The sequence below is a fragment of the Bradysia coprophila genome, unplaced genomic scaffold (genome assembly GCF_014529535.1).
Source record: "Bradysia coprophila strain Holo2 unplaced genomic scaffold, BU_Bcop_v1 contig_232, whole genome shotgun sequence".
Classification (NCBI taxonomy): domain Eukaryota; kingdom Metazoa; phylum Arthropoda; class Insecta; order Diptera; family Sciaridae; genus Bradysia; species Bradysia coprophila.
In genome coordinates, this window is record NW_023503493.1 from 13,699,086 (window position 1) to 13,720,401 (window position 21,316).

At 35.3% G+C, this 21,316-nt stretch overlaps 2 protein-coding genes across 7 annotated transcripts in view; both read right to left on the reverse strand.

Moving 5' to 3' along the window:
• Window positions 1-21,316, reverse strand: part of LOC119076869 (odorant receptor Or2-like) — a 200,995-nt gene that overhangs the window by 151,035 nt on the left and 28,644 nt on the right. The gene's annotated exons all lie outside the window — the stretch shown is intronic.
• Window positions 1-21,316, reverse strand: part of LOC119076809 (chitin synthase chs-2) — a 34,511-nt gene that overhangs the window by 8,121 nt on the left and 5,074 nt on the right. For all 6 annotated transcript variants that reach the window (XM_037183792.1, XM_037183793.1, XM_037183791.1 and 3 more), the window contains exons 2-9: window positions 12,480-12,603; window positions 5,588-5,831; window positions 5,230-5,515; window positions 4,222-5,165; window positions 3,890-4,157; window positions 3,098-3,832; window positions 2,636-3,031; window positions 1,775-2,565 (exon numbers count right to left, since the gene is read on the reverse strand). In XM_037183792.1, coding sequence (XP_037039687.1) covers window positions 1,775-2,565; window positions 2,636-3,031; window positions 3,098-3,832; window positions 3,890-4,157; window positions 4,222-5,165; window positions 5,230-5,515; window positions 5,588-5,831; window positions 12,480-12,580 — 3,765 coding nt within the window. In that variant the 5' untranslated portion in view covers window positions 12,581-12,603. The remainder of the gene's footprint in view (window positions 1-1,774; window positions 2,566-2,635; window positions 3,032-3,097; window positions 3,833-3,889; window positions 4,158-4,221; window positions 5,166-5,229; window positions 5,516-5,587; window positions 5,832-12,479; window positions 12,604-21,316) is intronic.

Here is a 21,316-nt window from a genome sequence, read left to right on the forward strand (position 1 = left end):
TTGCTAGGAATCTCGCGCCACGTCATTCACAATAATTCACATTTTGACACATTTTGTATAAGGAAGATGTCACTTTGTGAGTTATTGTGAATGACGCAGCGCGAGATTCCCTAACACCATAAAACCAACTTTTTTTTGTTGAAAATGTTTGTAACTCCCTTAAAACTGCTCGAAGAAAGTTATCCGACTCCTGGTCCAAAAGTTTAAATAGCGTGTGTAGGGTGCTGTTGTGAAGGTTAGATTCTCTTTCTCTTGCAAAAGTAATAAGAAACCTAAAAAATTGAATTAATGAGATTTCCTGCTGTAAAACACTTTACCGAGTTCCATTATTTCATAAAAAATCGTTATTTCTCGAGAGGAAATCAGTTCCGGCTCCCTTAGTCGAGTCTTTATATGTCTTGTTTGGTATCAATCGAAAGGTATGGATGTCATCTTTATGAAACCATTGAAAAAAAATAGCTCGGACCTATTAGCTAAAAAAATACCGGGAAAACCCACATAACCATCGAAATTTCCTTAAAGTTCGTCCAAAACGGGATTCCAATCATATATCAAAGGTTCGAATATGGTGTGTAAGGTACCGTTGTAAAGGTTTGAGTCTCTACTTCATGAAATTGTGCTCATAAAACCAAAAAAATTACATTAACTAGCTTTCCTAGTAGAAAACATTTCACAAAGGGCCATTTTTGACTCATTTTTTTAAGATAAATCAACTTTTCTCGAGAAGGCCCCGGCAAAACATTTTAAATTTAGGAGAAAAATAATCGTTAGGATCACCCCAATCATTTTTAACAAGAAAACCCCATGTTTACAAACTTTTCGAAAAAAAGTTGTTCAACCGCACCGTGCTCTCCGAGCTGATAAATAATATTTAAAAATTTCAAAAGTGCATTCAAAGTTCAATAAAGTTCCATTGCACTCTGTGATGCAGGTAAGTGGTATGGTGACTTTTAAAAAAATAGGATCGATGCCATTGATCCCGACAATAAAAAGTTAGAGAAATGATCCGATGAGTGAATTGGTTAGGTTGACCTTTAAGAAACGGCAAACGTACAGTGATATTCAACACCACTTAATGTTTTTAATCTAACTTCATCGCGTAAATCTGTTACTTCTTTTGTTTAAAGTATTGCCAAGTGTTTAACACAAAATCTTTTATTTAATTCGTTTGACTTCACTATATAAGACTACCGTAAGTCATCGACCTTTTTATCATTGCTGTCGATAACAGATTAGCCGTTTCTGAAAAATTGTTGTAGGATTCATTCGAAAAAAGCCCGCCAGTATCCTGAATCGATAGGAACCAAAATTTTGCAGACTGTTAGAAAATCAAGTCGAAGATTGAAATTGAAGATAGCAACCACCAAAATCTATATACAGATTAAATGTGGCACCCATACATCGAAAAGGTTGCTTTATACAATGAAAAAGAAAAAAAATACCTAGGACTGTAGGAGAACATCTATTTACAACGGCATGAACCGCGTTCTCATTTTTTTTCCTCTTAAAGATAAATTTATATCGAAGCTTACCTTACATGTTCTTTGGCTAAACAAAAAAAAAGTTCAAAAAAGCCTCATGTAACGATGACCACTGAGTGATCTAAAGTCTCTACAAAATTTTTTTAAATGTTTTGCGATAAGACATCAGATATGAGAACAGGCAGAAAAACGAACTCACCCAAAACAATGTTTTGGACAATAGTCCACTTTCTCCTGTCCCATCTCTGATTCGGATGTTTGAATCGAACATTGAAAGAAACTGAAATTCTCACCTGTTCAGCCTTGTCTTGATCGATCGGAAACAGATATTTATCGATCAGATCCTTCCAGAACACAATTTCAGCACTCGACAGAAAATCAACTTCTCCTTTTCGCAGTTCATGGTCTTCGATCCAGTACGGATTGGTCAAGAAGTCACGCTCTTCCCGTTGCAATGTTGACGATTCCGAGTCAGAATTTTCTGAATCATCTTCCGTTCCCTCTGCCACCGAACCCAAATGATGTTCTTTCGATCCACCGGACGTTGTGCGACGTCTGTGGTGATGATGATGGCTGTGCGGGTCGATGGCTCGTTCGAGTGTTTCGATTTTCTTTTGGATGGTTGACAGCGATTCGGCAATGTGACTCAATTGGGCTGCTTCGTCACTGGTCTTTCCATGGGTGCATAGTATGCATCGGAACAAACCGGCGAAGGAAAATTCGATGGATCCCTCTTCGTCGCCATTGCTGCCAACGCCACCTTGCAAAAATCCGAGTAGTGAATGTTGTTTAGCCCGTTTCTTAGCTTCCTCGGCGTCCTTCTTTTCTTGTTCCAGCTCTTTTTTCGTTTTCTTGGCCACCACTTCTCTCGTTCCCCAAGATACGACATTCAAGTTGATGATTGAGTATAAGATCAGCAGCAAGTACATGGATGGAATGGACAGTAGATAGATAAGACCAGCTACAACACACCAAAACTCTTGAGGATGCAAACATGCTGCTATGAAAAATGAGCCCGACAGAGATATCAAGAAAATGGCAGAAGGAGAGCCAATTCCGTCCTCGCCTAACTGTAAAGCCGTACCTGACGAATGGAGAAAAATCATGAAAATCATTTGTATGAAACACATTCTATCAGCCAGTCCTATAATTACCAACTATAACCGCCATCATAATCAGCGCATACAACGTCGATAGTATCTGCGCAAAGATTACTTGAATATTGGATTTGCATGTGAAACAGACGACCATGAAGAACAGTATGGGAACAATATTGTAGTGAAACGATGTCCAATTATCGATTTTGAAGGCAGCCACAAACGCACCCACCAACATAAGGAATATAGTGCCTGGACCGAGGATCGTACCGCCAATCAACATAGTTTGATAGAAAATGTACAGCAGCGAAATGTTGTCGTTAATTTTGACCGTGCGTTTGTAGTCGCCAAGTAAATCCATGATGTTTGCAATAGTCGATGGAACCCATCGTCTCCGTTGGTTATAGAACTCTGTGAATCCTTCTGGTGCGTGAGTGTAAGCGTCAGAAGCGGCTATACGGATACATTATCGTTAGAATCGATTGACTGCTGAAACAATTGAATTTTAACTCTACTCACCCGAATACTCAACCCGATATCCTCTTTGCAACAGAAGTGTACACAACCAACGATCCTCGCCCTGATCGTATTGTACATAGTGCCGAGCTTCGTCCGATCTTGTTGTATACTTTCGCATTACATTGTCGTCCATGAGTGCCTTACCACGGAACAGCGAGAAGCATCCCGGACTACAAAGTACACATCCGATCATATGTTCGGTAGCCTTTTGCAGCCAATGACCAATTGCGTATTCGAATTTCTGATACCAAACCATTGGACCGGAACCGATTGGATGAATGCGACCGCACGCAGCTCCCAGATTGCGATTCTTTTTCATTAAATCAATCAGCAGAGTGACGGCATTCGGTTGGAAATCGATATCTCCGTCCAGTGTGAGTAGATACGTGTTCTCAGCAACCACATCTTTACGATCAACCGATATTGGCAGTTCCATTAGTCTGTGACCGAGCAGATAGTACATGTACATCACTTGCGACCAACGTTTACGATGACGGATTCTGTCTTTGTCCTTCAAATGGGCAATCATTTTCGTTTTGCCGGGCAGTGTCCAGACCAAACGACCACCGTACGGTGTGGGATATTTCTTCGGTGGTCGAACTCGAATATTCGTTTGATGGACGTCTGAAGCAGCATCATCTATCGTAGCTACTAAGAGCTTGACGAAACGATTCACCTGAATGTCAGCGTCATTGTGATCGGATATTTCAAAGGCGTCGTCGAAGAAAATGTGAGCTGAAAATGGAAGCAATCAGTGGCTTGTCCCATATCTCTATTAACCGATAAGCTTACTTTCAAATTCATAGTAATCGGGGTCGACGACACGTAGATACTTTTGTGCTACACGTCTCGCACATTGGTCTTCATCCAGTCGAATGATACTTTTCAAGAACTCTATCATCTCGTCTTTCGTTTCGTGCCACATGGTAGCGCAAGCATAAATGCGTGTAATGTGATCGGAATTTTTGATATTCGATTTGGGAATATTCGATGCTTCGGTGTGCACCGAAATGGTTTCGTAGTATTCGTCACCCTTCTCTTTTTCTATCTCAGCAAGATCCTACAAGTATGAGAGTTTCATTAGTTCGCTCTTCAGCAGATCCTAGATAATCCCTAAATCATACCTCTGTTTTAACATCTGCCTGATCGTCTCTTCGTCGATTCAACGCCATCGATTGGTCGATTAAGAGTCCACTGTACATGGGGCTGACGAACAATTTTTCCGTTGTTGCCAATCGTTCACACTTCGGTGTCCAAATATGGAGCGTAATCCAGGTCTGCGACAGTAGCCATAGCAACCACGCCCAAGCCATTTCTCGAGCCGCAAAATCACTTAACAGAAACACTGTTGGGCTATCGAAGAATAGGTAGTCCGGAATCGTTCCGTGGAAGAAACACGGATCACCGTTACGAATACCACAAGCAGCAATGAGTAGAGAAATCGAGACGGGAACAGTTAGATTGACGGGAAAGGCATAACTGAATCCTTGGATCAGAATTTTGCAGGCAAACTTTCCGAATATGTAGCACGAGTAAGCGGCAACTATTTGGATCAAGAGAACGTAAACCACGGTATTGTATTCGGCATTAATGTCCACAGTATCCACCAGATTAGCGTCCACCACATCCGGTAAATTTTGGCTCAGTACGCTCGTCACTTCTTCCACTACAATTTTGTGTGGTCCAAAGCCAGCATCGAACTTTTTGAATAGATTCTGCACCTCGTCTCCTTGCACCTTCAGGATCATGAGGAGTGAGCAGAAGAACAGCATAAGTTTCCATATCGTCATGAATATGCAGACAAAGTAACGTGTCACTTTTAAGTCTTCCTTGACTCGTCCCATTGCCCGAACTATGCCAATTGGACTTTGCGTACAGACATAATTTTCCCACCAACCGCACGATGTCATTAAAGCGGCTACGGGAATAACATATAGACTCGGTCGGTTCTCTAGCAGCGGCCAGACGACAAAACCCGTAATTTGTGCTGCGATGGCAGCTAAGTCAACGATTGCTTTAACAGCTCGTCGTCCTTCCTTTGCTGTTCTGGACAATAATCCGAGAATACCTGCAAACAAAATTTGAGATTTAATTTGTGTGGATTGAAGAGACGTTTCTTTTCAATTTCATACCTGGTATCGTACACAGACAATTCGTCAACATTGCGCCTTTAACAGCATCCAGTTCCGGCAGAACGACAAACATAAGCAGTGCTATACCTAACGTATGCAATGATTCCATTATGAAAATAAACAGGAAGTGGGACTTGAATGGTTTCTTCCATGACTTGAAAAAACAGATACGAGCGGCTCTGATCCAGGCACCAACTTCTGGTATGGCAAAAGCGATCAGCAGTGCCCACATCCACGCCACTCGTTCTTCTTCAGGTAAACTTGCGACAAACGTTTTGTCTCTTCCCTTAATTACAAAAAATTTAAATTGTTGAACGGTTTGTACCAATATCGGGATTAGAAGGGATTACAAACTTACGAGATCTTTATTACAATATTGAATTTTCCTATCGCGTCTCAGTTGAGACGTCATAAATAAAACACAGCCTTTCGATATAACACCGCCAGCCAGTACGATGATGAATGTAAATAAATAGGCAAATACTTTGAGTATTTTCACAGATATATTTAAGCAGGCCTGATTGGCCATTGAGCCACTGTCCACTTTGAGTGGAGGATCGCGAAACACGTCCCATCCTTTGATTTCGTGGACCGTTCGTTGACTGAAATGGTAAATGATGATGTTTTAGCAAATACGATTTTGGTCTACATATTATTGGATTTTGTTCCATTTTAGTTACTGATATTATTGACAGTAGATTCCTTAATATATCTTTATTGGTGTTAATGGTAAATACCCTATGGATTTTTACTACCGAGGTACAAACAGAGGGATTCTTCTGAAAAACAGAAGACCGAAATCGGACGCATTTTCTATTGGAATTTTTTATATGTGCCCAGTAAGGTATTCGACCCCAGAAGCCAAAACCACTTTCAAAGAAATTCTTCGCAGCTTGTGTGGCTAGTGTGAGGTGAACAAAAACCGAAAACTTGCACTTTTCTTACAAAAAATTTTCCAGTTACACGAGCCGTACAGGGTCGTGTGGGGTGTCAATAGAAAGGTAATTGCATGTACTTCCGGGGCAAATAGGGTCTTATTATGCTTAAAATTCATCCACACTGAGATATGTACAGTTGAAGCTTTCAACCGAAAAAAGACTGAAAACTTACACTTTTCTTACAGAAATTTCTCGAGATACACGAAACGTGCATGGTCGTGTGGGGTGTCATTAGAAAGGTAATTGCATTTACTTTCACGGAGAAAAGTCAAATTGAATTTTATAGTGAAACAATAAATTACTTTATAACTTCTTAGTATACTATCTGCAAGAATTGGAAGTTCAAACTGAAGCTCAAGTTTTCATTTTCGATTCAACAGAGTTTTCATTCAATCAAGAAACAAATTACAAAATTTCACAACTCGCTCCGCTCGGTAAGTGTCTCTCCAGCATAAATTATATTGCATCAATTTATGGTCTACGAAAACCTTATTTTCTTTTCGGATCTCGCATGTTAAATTAAGTTATTGATTGAGTGATGACTCTAAACTCTAAACTCTAAACAAGAGTTTAGCGTGTACCCAACGCACTTCAAGCAAAAGTGGTACTCTAAATAGGGTACTGAAACTTGACAGTTCTCCATACAAAATTTTACACTGTAAAAAGAGTGTGGATAAAATTTCATACAAAATAGTACACGGTTTGGCAGCTGTCATTAATAGCACTTTTGCTTGAAGTGTGTTGGTGTACCCAAAAAATCGGGTGCGTAACTCTACGGTTGTTCTGTTAAGAGATTTTATGTGATGAATAAGCATTAGGTACTAAAAGACGCACTGGTCAATATATGCGAAAAATTTCGAAACAATAGGCGAAAAGGATTACTAATAATAAAAGTCATTTAGTGGAGGTATACTTCTCACTTCCTCAATCCACTACCAATCTACACTTAATCTTAAAACCGAAAATCAATTATAAAATTTTATCCGCCTTCTCTCAAAGAAGTATTGCATCAAAAATGTTAACTTTAGCAATGTAATTTATTATAAAAAAAACTGATTTTGTTCATTAGAGAAGGTTGAACGAAGAAATAAATCAAAAACGAACACGCGATAGATGTGATCAGGACAAAGATAATCAATTTTTTTTTGCCCCGGTCGTGTTAAATCATATTTCTCAACAGCAAAAATCAGAAATTACCATAAATCGCTAACACTTCGTAAAAATTGAATAATTAATTGAAAAGCAGAAAAAAAAAAAATTGTAACTAAAAATCAAACAGAGTCAAGGTCATAACCGAATAACCTATACCAGATAAATTGGAGGTAAAAAAAATCAAACTCTAAATTGTATTTCTTTTTCGTTGGCATTAGATGAATATAGAGAAACTGAGGGAAAAAAATCGTTTCTAACTTTTTTAACAATCAATTGAAAAATTAATGCAATAAAATGTGTTGCAATGCCATTCAAAAGTCTGGCAAAAAAAAATTGGAACTCCTTGAAATGCATGCAGATTCGGCTTTGTGCAGAGATGCCATTTGCACATTTTATTTTTTTTGAATAAAATTTTTGGAAATACATCAATTCGTTCGATCAGAAATCGATAGAAGAAACAAAATTTGGTATTTTAGAAAACATCAAATGATTTTACGACAAAATGTTTTTTTTTCTTCGTCGATCGTTAAAATATAAAAATTCAGTTTTTGGGTTAATATGATCGTAGTCTGTGGACTTTGACATGAATACATAAAATTAATAATTGTATCGCATCGGATACGAGAAATTCGGTGATGTGGTTTTGTTACTATTATAAACTTTATAATGTCAGGAAATGAATGAAGAAATTATGAAAAATATTTTTTTTTTCAATGTTAATGGACTCGTTATTGTGTTATTCAATGTGCGAAGTTCATTTATCTGGTTTTTGGATGTGATACGTCTTTGAATGTGGATTATTTCCATCGATAACAATACCATCAAAATGTTTTGTACCTAAGAATGGGATCGAATTCACGGTCTCTATAATAATGACCTACGATTCCGTAAATTAATTCCGTTTCACTTTTATCGAGTCTGAAAGTCTTCTTTTTCCAACTTTGCAACGACAAAAGTATAGCACCTTACGTCCCTAACGTTGCAAAGAATCAAAAACTGTAGCACCAGATTCTCATTTTCATCAATCGTGGAAAATTCTCACAAATTGAAAATTAGATGGGAATTACCTTCAGCTGTTTGTGGACACATACAAATGAAACTCTTTAGTCTTCAAACTTGTTTATCCGAGTGAAACAGCTCACCACTCACCAGTATGACTGTCGAATCTATTACTTTTGATCGAAACAGATTGATAAAAAATCTTTTATTTCATTTTACATTCAAAAATTTTGCTGCACAAGATCACATTTCCCATGGTCAATCATTTATTTGTGTCGGCTCTGTCGATAACAGATGAGGAAATTATTTTGATATATTTGGGCTAGTTTTGACTGTGTTTTCGTGACGTCATTTTACAATTTTTAAACTTTTTGTAGAAACTTCTAGTCAGATATGTATGTTATCAATAACGACGCCAAAAATAGGATAGCTCCTGCCTAGTGTTTCAATATAATATATCTAAAAAAATCTGTGTCATAACTAATGAAGTAAAAGATTATTGCAGCTCTCAAGGTGAAGAATATCTCAAAACCTCAAATTTTCGATTTATGCTAAAAAAAAGAGAGCCCAAGAGAAGCTCTTATCGAGCAATTAGCGGAATGCAGCGATCTGTTTTCATTAAACCAAACAAGAACAATGCAACGCGACAATGCATTGCAAAGAGCAAGTACGTATTATGCAGTAAGTTATACTCAAATTGATATTATAGTCGCAAGGTTGTGCAATTTATTAAACATATATTCTGCGACTGACTGAATTTCCAAGACAAAACCTCTCTGTAAAATTCAAAATTCACAGCTGGTATGTCTTGATCGTGTCTTAATAAACAGTAAATTGAATAAAAATTTACTTTCACTTCCAAGACGAAAAACATACACCGTATAATATACATACGTGTACGTACAGATACAGAGTGTTACACATTCAGTCATGGGTTGTTTTTTTCTTCTCCGTTGCAATATGTATGTGTACCACATTCGGCAGTTAATTGTATACTTGGAAGTATATTCAGTTTTATCGTCAAAAATTGAGTCGGTTCGGTATGCTTACCAACAACAAATTATTATATATTGTTCATGTTATGTGTGGCTATACATTTATGCACTATAAAATAGCTCAGTTTTTAAAAACAAAATGTTTATAATTTATAACTCCACTTAATTTACTCGGCTATTATTTTCCATAGTTTCATTGCTATTATTGTCTGTTTTCCTATTTTTGTGTGTTACAATTCGTAACTTATGATTTTACATTTTAATATTGTTGGAATTTTCACCCAACCGTGGAATATTCAGTTTAGAAATGCTTTTGATTGAGTTAGATAATGTTTTTTTGAATTTTATTTTCAGAGAAAATACGGAACAAAAAACACAATTGAGATATGAGTGAAAGGACATGGCTGACGCTGAATCGAAATTACGATCCAATGAGCCAGGACCAAAATTTTTCTTTTGTGCTTTTCTATTTCATTCTGAGCAAAAAAAAACTGTTTTCCAATGAAAACCGCGAAAATTTTATCTCTTTTTTATATCGCTCCCGAAAATCTAGTCCTTCAAAAACAAAAATCTTTAAATTTTTACCGTTTTCTGTTTTTTATTGATATAAAAATTAAATCTGAGCAAATAATTGTTGTACGGTGGTGCTCAAAAAGCTACTGTGCATTGTATCTTTTATCGAAGGCAATGACAAAAATCACTTCTGATTGGAGCAGTCTTATATAATAGTAATGTGTTAAGGGTGGGTTGAATTTTAGTTCTGATAGTTTTTAAATACCTGACCCATAAGAATGGTTCTGGGAATTTTTTAGAGAAGAAGCGGTCAACGATTTCATTGTCATAACATTACTATTGACTGAACTTACAAGCTTAATAATGTGGCTTTCAAGTGACGTTAGATTTTTCTCGACCATGAAATTCTATAGAAAAATTACTTCGTGTACATATATGTACAAATCTTGCCATAAAATAACGTGTGACGTATGCCTGGAATAAGTAATCTTATGATGAAATTAGGGAAAGTAAACCTTTTCAAATCGATTAAAAAAGAAACCTCACGTAAGTTAAAATTCGACCAGTCCTAATCCTACTGAGTGTATGTTAAAATAAACAAAGTAAAAGGTTTTGTGCCAAAAATTAGACGACAATTTGAACAAAAGAAGTAACAGATTAATCGATTATACCTCGATTGAATACTAGTTTCTCATGAGCGTTCCAGTTGATTTATTTTTACCGAAAGGTTCGTCAAGAAGTCAAATTTAATCCAGTTTCATCATCAGATTTTTTAGGATTGCATGACACCTCTTAACAATTAAAATACACCACATGAAACCTGGTTCGGAAATATGAGCTGAACTTTTTTCCATGTTTTGTCTGGGAAATTGGAAAAGCAAATATTTATGAATTAAAAGAAATTCATTTTTAACGACAACTTTCGAAATAAATTCTTTCCATCAACAATAATTTCAAATCAAAATAACTCTCAACCAACCGATGAGAATTGGAACAAACTCGTAATAAATTTTGTCTTTTCTTCAGTTTTCAAAATCAGTTTTCATTTTAATTAATTTTATTGCACCGTTTGAATAGAAATTAATATCTCGGAATTCTGTTTTCCCTTTGTTTTCGTATCAAAGTAAATGCATTTCAATAATGCAACAAAATGCAATGTTCATAATAACAAAGAAATATTTTGATGGTATTTTCAACATAAATTTACGAACCAAAAGAAAACGCAAAGTGTGGCGATGATGAGAGAATTGCATTTTCTCAGAAGTATTATACGACAGTTGCTAATCGTCAATTTACAAGTAAGAAGACGAAAATTCCTTGATCAAAATCATAATTTAAATGGAATTCAACTCAATAAAATCTTTTCGTTTATTAAAATTCGAAATGTTTTATTGAGTCACCGATCGACTGTTACACTTAATTAACAACATAGGTACCGCGTTGTCACACCTTGTTTCTGTCATTTCAAAGCGGTTGACCATCAGAATTTATAAAAATAAAAACAGTTCCTGCTGTTAATGTCTTTACCAATTGTTTATTGATCAAAGTACGTTTTACCAGCGAACAATATTTTCCAATGAATTTAACACCCAAAGTAAATGGTTATACCGGTACAAATAGAGGTAAAAATATCTTGCTTTCAAATTGAATTCGTATGTATTTCTACCTAAACAATACAATCATTTCGAGGGTATTTCCGAGGGTATTGCGCTGCGTTTTCCTTCACATTTTAAATTGGTATCGATATAATTAATGCAAAAATCAGAGCCATTGAAAGAGACTGACGTTTATTGAAGTTGAATCATGAGCCAAGTTTGATTTGTGTACGAAATTTAAAGGTAGATCTTCATCAAGGTGTAAAGTGGTAAAGTGTTGCGAAAATAAAAAGCTTTCACGAACGGGTTACCGGTAATTTGATAAGTTCCAAAATCTTCAATTTCTTTTATATACGGGCGGTTATCATCTGTTATAGATAACGAATTCATGAATAAGCGACATGCTCGGACTAATGCGGTTTTATATTGCAAAGAGCACGATCAACAAAATAAAGTGAAAGATTTAAAATAATCGATTGAAAATATTTAGATTAAATGAAGTAATAGATTCCAAAATCACTTAAAAACACTTAAAAAATCGCAATTCTGTTGAAATCTGTTATGATCATGTCATGATGACACCATCACCTGACATGAATAGGTTAATGAATTTCCGAAAAGACTTCCATTTCCACTTAATAGTAATTTATATTGGATGCTGCGAAAGTAATCCATTACATGAGGCAACAATTCAATTTATGATAAAAGCAGACTCACAAGTGTGTTTTTTGAGGAACAACCTTCGGTAACTGTCACTTCGACAAGTGTAGGGCCGAGTCGAGGTATACAATTGAACCTTTTAAGAAATAGTTACGGAAGCGTGCTCCTCCAAAATAGACGAGTGTATAAGTATCACAAAGTATCAATAAATGAGTTCCGTATCAGCATCCATGTATTCAGGTTTATTGCGAGAGATGTTTAGCACGTAAAATGAATAGAACGGAAAATATACGGATCGCAGACTCAAAACTGCCATGTAATGGTAGACTTTCGCATGGAGCAGGCAATAAAAGGTTTCACAAAAAAAAAAGTTTTTCAAAAAATGTCATCGACTTTACCTGCCGCCATAGAAATCCTGTGTTAGTGGAGCACTTTCGTTGTCTGTAAAGTCCTCATCATCACCACCCGGTCCAAGCGGACGATGCCTGATGTCAGACATGCCCGTGTTTTGCTGCTTCTAGCCTGAAAAAAATGATAAATAAATTAGATTACCAGAAAAGAGAAGAAAGAAAAAAAAATATTGGAGAAACAGACAGACAATGTGAACTTATCGGCCCGGGGTATATTATTACAAACAAAAGAGAGTCAGTAAAACTATCACACGTAACACATAAATGTAATTATAATAATTTACATAATTTCTATTGCTGTTTGCTTGTTTACTTTTCCAAATCAAATTTTTTTTTTTCGCAGTTTCTTTGTTTGTTTTCTCATTTGCTGACTTCTCGTCAGGTCTTTCACTTTTGTTTCGTTGTATTGACTGCGGAAACATATTGTTTTTGCTCTTAATATATCGCACATTAAAATAATGTAAGGTGTGGGTCGAGCAAATGTGGTCTTTGAAAAAAATCGGTTTTCGTTTATTGCACTAGGACTTTACCGGTTCAGCCAAGCATAAAACTAAGATTGCTACCCACACGTTTTGCTTTTATATTTTGTTGTTTGCTTAAAGAATGAATCTGGTTTTTGACTTGCTTCTAGTTGAGAGGAAAGACCACCAACCGGACAAATTACGATTTCCATTCAAAATTATTACTCACGGACATCAGCGGAAAAGACAGCAAAAAGTGCGTTGTTCAACGCGAAAGCGACCTGCAGAGGCACTGAAAACTATTTCTTGCACTTAGCTTTAAATTTTCTATATAGTCCGCTGTCCTACAACACTTTTCACGGTTTGCAACCTATGTCATGTCAACCGATCCATTGTAACATTGGTAGTGCATTTTTTTGATCTTGAGCCCTAGAAAAGCCCTAACCAAGTGCAGGTCTAGTGTATATCTCGGCCGTTACACTGTTACACATCGTAAAAAGCTGAAGACTGTGGCAAAATTAAGGTATTAGAGCCAGTTGAAGATTTTTATAAAAATTGTAGCGATAGGCCTGACCAATTAGAGTAAATCTTTGAACTTTCACATTAACACTAATACCTTCATTCTGACGCCAGTTCGGACTTTTGAAGAACAAATGTTTTTTTGTCTCAGGTAATGTGATAATATGGCATAGGTTTTAAACCTTATGAGGCTCATGAGCGACTCCAAGAGTTATGGAGCACCGTACGTACTATTAGACATTAGTTGACGTATGTCATTCCTATAAACGTACTCTCAAGATTTATTCCACTCCAATATCACCAAGTTAACGGAATATCTAACTCTAAACGGATCTTAATTCTAATCTTCCATTTTTTATTAAAATAAGAACGCGTTTCGACGGTGAAGATCGATGATTACTACGAATAAGAATGTTGACCTTTATATATCGTACCTACAATCGACAGTCATTTATTTCTTGAAAATGAAAACGAAATTAAAGTGTAAAGTTTGTATGTTCAACGACTGTAGCATATAACGCAGAGCCAGCGACTTGAATTGAGAGTGATTTTTTTATTTCATGCATATACAACTCAGAGCTGATTTTATTTCTCAAGGTGATTCACTAAAAACGGGATCTAAAGTATGAGATACCATTATGATATATACCTACAGCTAACTGCTGGGTGTTGTATACCTACAGCTCGCAAAAAAAATGGTTTTCTTCGCCATTGTATTGACAAAGATTTTATTTCTTTAATTAAAATGGTTACACATATCGATCGAATCATAAGGTGCCAAAAAATCTTTTGAATTTAACAATCCGATCCGCTTAATATACATAGGAAGAGGAAGTGTTAAAAATGAAACGAGAGTGCGTGTGTAGTATTATGTCGACATTGTCGAGTCGCGAAAGTAGAGCTACATTTTTTGTCTTCTTTCAGTTTTGTTTTCGTTTTGAAGAAATTGGAGCATTTTTGCTTTTTAACTATCGATTTTACCTTTCATTTGTTTCGAGATTATTACTCAAAAATTTATCTGATTGAGAAATTAAATAATTGAATTTCATTTAGCGGTGAACAATAAACAAACGAAAATTCTTGCAATCGAAAGTTGGATTTTTTGTACGAAAATACCATGCCGATTGCCGTGCTATTGATCAGATTAAACACCAGTCAGTATTATGTTATATTAGTGCATGAATATATCATATAGATTAGATATGGAGACACAATAATAGTCTTTAAAACAATTGAGCATCACAACCTTTAACATGGTGTTGTCCGGCAGTTATACCAGCAGTTTGAATACATCGAATCTACTACTTCATTTGATCTTACTCTATTCAATCAGTTGATTTTCCATCTTTTCCTTTATTTGATTTGAACATCTACATTGCAATATAAGACTGCATTAGTCAAACGTTGTCGTTTATTTTTGAAGTCGTAAGCGATAACATATGATAGCCGTACGTAACCAGTAATAAGATTTGACATTTGATATGGATAAGCTTCAAACATTGAACGAACACAAAGTAGGTTCAGGCATTTCCTCAGTCTAATTTTTCAGATTTTTACTAGCAGGTAAATACGGTTAACGTCAACCAAATTTATTTCACCCGTACAAGCAACATGTTTGTATGAGACGTTCAACTTTAACTGTAATTTAAAATAAAATTTTCTTGACAGTCTTCAACCTCTAAATTCAACTTGTCTCAATATTCTTTTCAGCAATTTGCCTTGATACATTTTTGCCAAGACATTGAGTGTGATTTCGAAATCGAAACAAAGTACCGGAAAAGGTTACTTTTCATTAGGAGGTCTTTTGCGAGGGAAGACCAGACGACAATTTCTTCACATAAACAAAAAAGAAATCGGCACCCGAGCTTCGCTTATCATTTTTAAGTTTTTTAAGTTTTCGTATAGAATTTAGTCAATTTTCCTTATAGAAACGAAATAATCTAGGCAATGATGTATTTTTGATAAATCTTTTACTTCATTAGTTTGCCAATCATTTTGCTCAGGACTGCTTATCGATGTTATTATCGTGATTATGGCAAATTCCTCCACATAGTCTATAATATAAAGTTTAATATTTTTTTGGTGGTTTGTCTCTTTGAAGCTAGTCGAAAAGTCCTAGAGACTTGAAAGTTGAGGAAAAGTTATTTTTGACGCGTGAAAATATTCAAATAATTTGTCCCGAGCAAAACCAGTGGTACTCCAACACTAGCACGGCAGAGTAAAATAAACCAAACAAGAGCGGTTCATTTTCGAAACGTCAAGTAAGGGACCTAATACACTGAATGAAAATGAACTCAAATGAACACTGGCATAAATTGAAAGGTTTTATTCGCAAAAAATATGGGCTACTAGATTATTCAGGTCCCTAGTCAAATCAGCGCTCTTGCCTGGTTAACTTTACTCTGTCGTGACACTAGTGGTCCTTTTTAAATCTACTTTCATAATTCACTTGCATATCATTGAAGAGAACTCTTAGGACAGATAGAGGGTTAAATTCTTTTTGTTATTATTTTGAAGTACTTTCCCCCTCGGGATGGACTCAAATCTTTTTGCTTGTTCAAAGAAATTACTGAATTGTGCTGCATAATTTCGCTTTAAAAGTCTGTGCAGAAAATGATGTGTTTTGACTAGGGAGACTAAAAAAAACATTCGAACACCATTTAAGTATTGTACGTTTGCAAATTGCTGGTAATTAATAAAATTCTTAACAAATTAGTCTGACAAACTTAAGATATGATAAAACCACACGAAGTAAATAAAAATCTCTTTTGCCAGTCTCTAGCATTAGCCAATAATAAAATTGTAGTTAGCACTACAACAAAAAAAAACTAAAGGAAATATGAACTGTGGTAGCTTACAATAACAGCATTAAGCAAGAAAGAAAAAAAATGCCAACATCAAGGTTGTCTCGTTGTTGCAACAGTAATATTATAATGATAGAGCATGAAAATATGTAAAAAAAAAATATTTTTTTTTTCATAAAAGCGCCTATAGGAGTGGTCAAGCTGGTTAAAAGAAAAAGTACGTTTTAACACTATAAATAAACGTTTTAAAAACAGAAATTACTTGAATGTATTCAATCGAATTGTATCAGCGAGTGGTCGACCACAGTCAACACTACAAATTTTGCTTTAATAAAAACGAGTTTTTTCTGTACAAGAAATGGTTGTGTTGCAAGCTAACTTCTAACTTTATTCGTTGGTGGAATGATTGTGGAATATATTTTCCTTACTGAACTGATACCTCTAATAAGCGGTGCTGTTATGATTGCTCTAATTGTGGCATGTAAACGGGTATTAGCTACTATGATGTCAATTTGAAAACTTGTCTCTGCTAATCGATCGAAAGTGAAAATTTCTATCTGGTCGTTTTGGTTTGGTGTTCATTAACTGGAAGATGTTATTGTGAAGAAATTTATTATATTTTTAAATCTGTGATCCCCTACGTAGCACAGCTTCACTTTAAGAAAATATTGCAAATCTACAGCCTAGCATCGTCAACTCTTTACATGCAATCGCTTTGATCGCTGAAATAACTGTAGCCTCTCGCTTCAAACCTTTGAGAATCATGAACGTGGTGTATAGCATTATTCATACTAACGTCTTATGAACTACTAAATACACTTAAAAAAACGAATATGCTATTGGCACCGGGTGCCAATAGTCTCTTTATAATACTGTGGCTAATGGCACCTGGTGCCAATAGTCTCTTTATTATACTGTGGCTAATTGCACCAGGTGTCAATAGTCTCTTTATTATACTAATGCTAATCGCACCCGGTGCCATTAGCCACAGTATTATAAAGAGACTATTGGCACCAGGTGCCATTAGCCATAGTATTATAAAGAGACTATTGGCACCCTGAAAAATTTAAATTTCAATAAAAAATCCGAATATTTTGAAAACTAAACTTTATACAATACTAGGGAATCCATCTTTTTACAAAATGTAACGTAAGGGTAGTTTGTTCGATTTTTGTGAATTCGTCCTTTTACGAAATTTAACGTAAAGGCGGATCGTTCGATCCTGAGGAATTAATTCTTTTACGAAATGTAACGTAAAGACGGGTTGTTCGATACTAGAGAATTAATCCCTTTACGAAATATAACGCAAATGCGTTTTGTAGAATACTAGCGAATTCATCTTTCTACGAAATGTAACGTAAAGGCGGATTGTTCAATCCTGAGGAATTATTCTTTTTACGAAATTTAACGTAAAGGTAGATTCATTGATCTTAGGGAATTCATCGTATTGAGATATGTAATGCAAAGGCGGATTGTTCGATACCTTTACGTTACACTTCGTAAAAGGATGAATTCCTCAGGATCGAACAATCCGCCTTTACGTTAAATTACAAACTACCTTTACGTTACATTTTGTAAAACGATGAGTTCCTCAGGATTGAACAATCAGCCTTTTACCTTACATTTTGTAAAAATATGAATTCCCTAGAATTGTGTACAAAACAAGTTTAATTTTCAAAATGCCCGGATTTTTTATTCAAATTAATTTTTCCGGGTGCCAATAGTCTTTTTATAATACTGTGGCTAATGGCACCGGGTGCCAATAGTCTCTTTATAATACTGTGGCTAATGGCACCAGGTGCGATTAGCATTAGTATAATAAAGAGACTATTGGCACCTGGTGCCATTAGCCACAGTATAGTAAAGAGACTATTGGCACCCGGTGCCATTAGCCACAGTATTATAAAGAGACTATTGGCACCCGGTGCCAATAGTCTCTTCCTTAAAAAAATACGTCTTACAAGCAAGCTATACCTTTTAGCATCTAAGCAAAGTGAAACAACCAGAACTATTTTCACCTTCCGAATCTTTTACAATAAATTTAGTTTCATCCTAGGTCCTACGAATTTGTCAAATGTTGGACAACGCGCTGATTTGACACAAATTTAAAAGAGAACGTAATGTTCTATGTTCTCCAACGCTACGGTCTTCCATAAGCAAAGGTTGTATTGTACACGATAACAGAAGTTTTTAACTTTCTCTCGGTACACATTGTGTACTTCCTTCAAACTTTACCAATCTTTCATAGTATCGTGAAGGACCTACCATTTCATCTCTAAGCCAGATTTTTGCAAGGTTTTTCCCCCACAAAGTGTGCGAGCTTGCTAACATGATAACAACGAATAAACTGTCTGACATTCAAAATCTAATAGCAACAGGTCTACCTGAAATTTCGAAAAAGCAACAGGCAGTGATGTAGCATACCTATTATACACATTTCAACGGCACATTGACATTTGCAATATGCTAATTTATATTGAATTTAACATTTTCAATTTTTTTTTCTACGACAATGCATAAGATTATCAGAATGTTGATCATAGCGAGACTCATCTTCATCATCATAATCAGAATACACTTTTTTAAGACTCCAATATTAACGAAAATGTTATCGTTAAAGTTTATTTTTTTACATCTTTTCTATTATCGATATCGCATTATTAATGCTTTATATGGCATAGAGGTTTTCAGGTCATTTTTCTCTTTCTATAACGGTATGATCGAGGTTGAATCAATTTTAAAGTTTTCGAAGCATCAATTTTATAGCCAGAAAAATATGTACTCCGATAGACCGTACAGCGTTCACGCATATTGATTGCCGTAAAACATATGCTTCGAATATGGGAAAATACCAGTACTAACCACATAGTCGAGTCACTAATTTAAAGGAACTGTAATGATCTTTACAATATATTTGGAACCGAATGATGGTAATTCACAGCCGTTTGTTTGAAGAAAAAGAATGACTTCATTAAAAGCGTAGCCTCGGTGTAAAATCATTAAAATAAAATTTGATTTAAGATAATTGTTCAAAAAAAAAATGGAATGAATCATGAAACGAAAATCTGGTCTGACGAATGTAAAGATGAGAATGAGAAAACTTTCCGCGAACAATTGATTGTTTTACCAATTTCTAGTTTTCAAGTATAGTCAGAGGCAGTGAAATTTCAGCATCAATTTGCCTCAGCTGTATTTCAGCTGATCACCAATACAATCAAAGGTGTTTAAACTTGTTGATACGGTTGAAGCTGCTAGACGCACGCACGTAGTAGTGGTAAAACCGTATAAAGACGTAGAAACAGTTTTGATTGTTTGTGTGGATCACATGAAAAACAGCTGAAGCAAATTCATGTTGAAATTTCACTGCCTCTGAAAGGTCGACGAATACTTATCTTCCTTCCATAAATGGTTAATCATCTGTTATCGACTGCAACCAATAAAATAAGTGAAGGCCTCTGAGAAATGAATTTTTATATAGAAAAATATTGTGTGACAACGAATGAAGTAATAGATTGTATGTCGAACAGTACGCGATACTTAAAGCATATAGGAACATAGATTCAATGATTATATTGCGACACGCTGCCGTTTCTAAAATGTTAAAAGTTTTAGATCTTAGAATTTAGTTGAAGCCATCTTCTATGGTTCCTTACAACAAATTTTCAAAATAAATTTATTTTAGTAGACAATCCGACAGGCTACTAGTTATTTACATAGCTAGGGATACAAAGTTCATAAGTCGAGTTTACGCACAGAACAAGAAATTCATTACAATCCTAGTCTAATTGCTTAAACAAAATCTCAGCCTAGGCTCATCCGTTCAAAGGGTAATGCAGATACAAAGATAACAAATCCATTCGCTCTGCAAATTAAAAACATCGACCAACAAACAACATCTAATCAGAGTAGCATCAAGTGACCTTATTAAAATGAAACATAAAAACAGAATATTGAGCCAACGGCATTATCGAAGAGATTTATTACATTTTCCATTATGAATTTGGCTTATAATTAAACAGAAAAAATCTCAAAACAAATATGTTCTCCTTTAGTGGTGATGCAAATGAAGCATTAATTAGAAGCACAAAATTAATAGACAGACATCCCACTAATATCGTTTCTATTATCGCGCCGTGTACATACAATGCCTATGGTATGCTAGATATGCATCGAGGTTAGACGTAAAATAACAATAGGTTTTGAGCTAAACAACAACAAAACACGCCAAACAACAAAGCAAAAACCATTTTGCTACAATATGTTAAGAAATCTGCAATTTATAAAAGCAAAATGGAAAAAAAATTAATTTTAGCTTCTATTAAATGCTAAAACCTTGACGGAAAAAAAATTATGTTTCGCCGTTGAGCTACACTTTGTTTGGAACAAAATAAACAGGAAGGAAATTGTATCCCAATTTACTATTGCATACCCGAACGAATGTTTTTTTTCGATCGATTTTTGGCAAATAGAAGTACTATCGAACGCTTCGTGAATTTTTAATTAATTTTTAAATGTGTTCACAGAACATGTTTGATCAACAACACAATCGTCATATCGAAATTTGAGATACCAGTAAAGTGTGAATGAATTTTATGGAGGTGATTAAAAGCGATCTGTTCAAATGCTGAAGTTTTGGCATTTTTATGAATGAACCTGGTGATTGTTTAACATTTCAGATTTGATTCGGTATAAATCTACGGAAGAAATCAGAACAGGATTATCAAGTAATACCTCGTCGTTGTCGAATGTCTTTTAAAAAATCTTGTCGAAAAATTCCCATCGTCTTCGAGGAGATCTTGAATATCATACCTCTCCAAAATACTACACATCAGAATCACAAAACAACTACGAAACAATTTTAATTATTAGCTAAATTTATATACAGAATGGAACCAGTTCCTTCAACATGTGGGTAAGACAGATATTTTTTTTTTGACTATGATTCATTCGTCATCATCACATACATTACAGTTTCAGTCGAAAGACTCTGTCTAACTTTGATGATATAATCGATTGGTTTCGTCGTCGTCTTAATTGATTT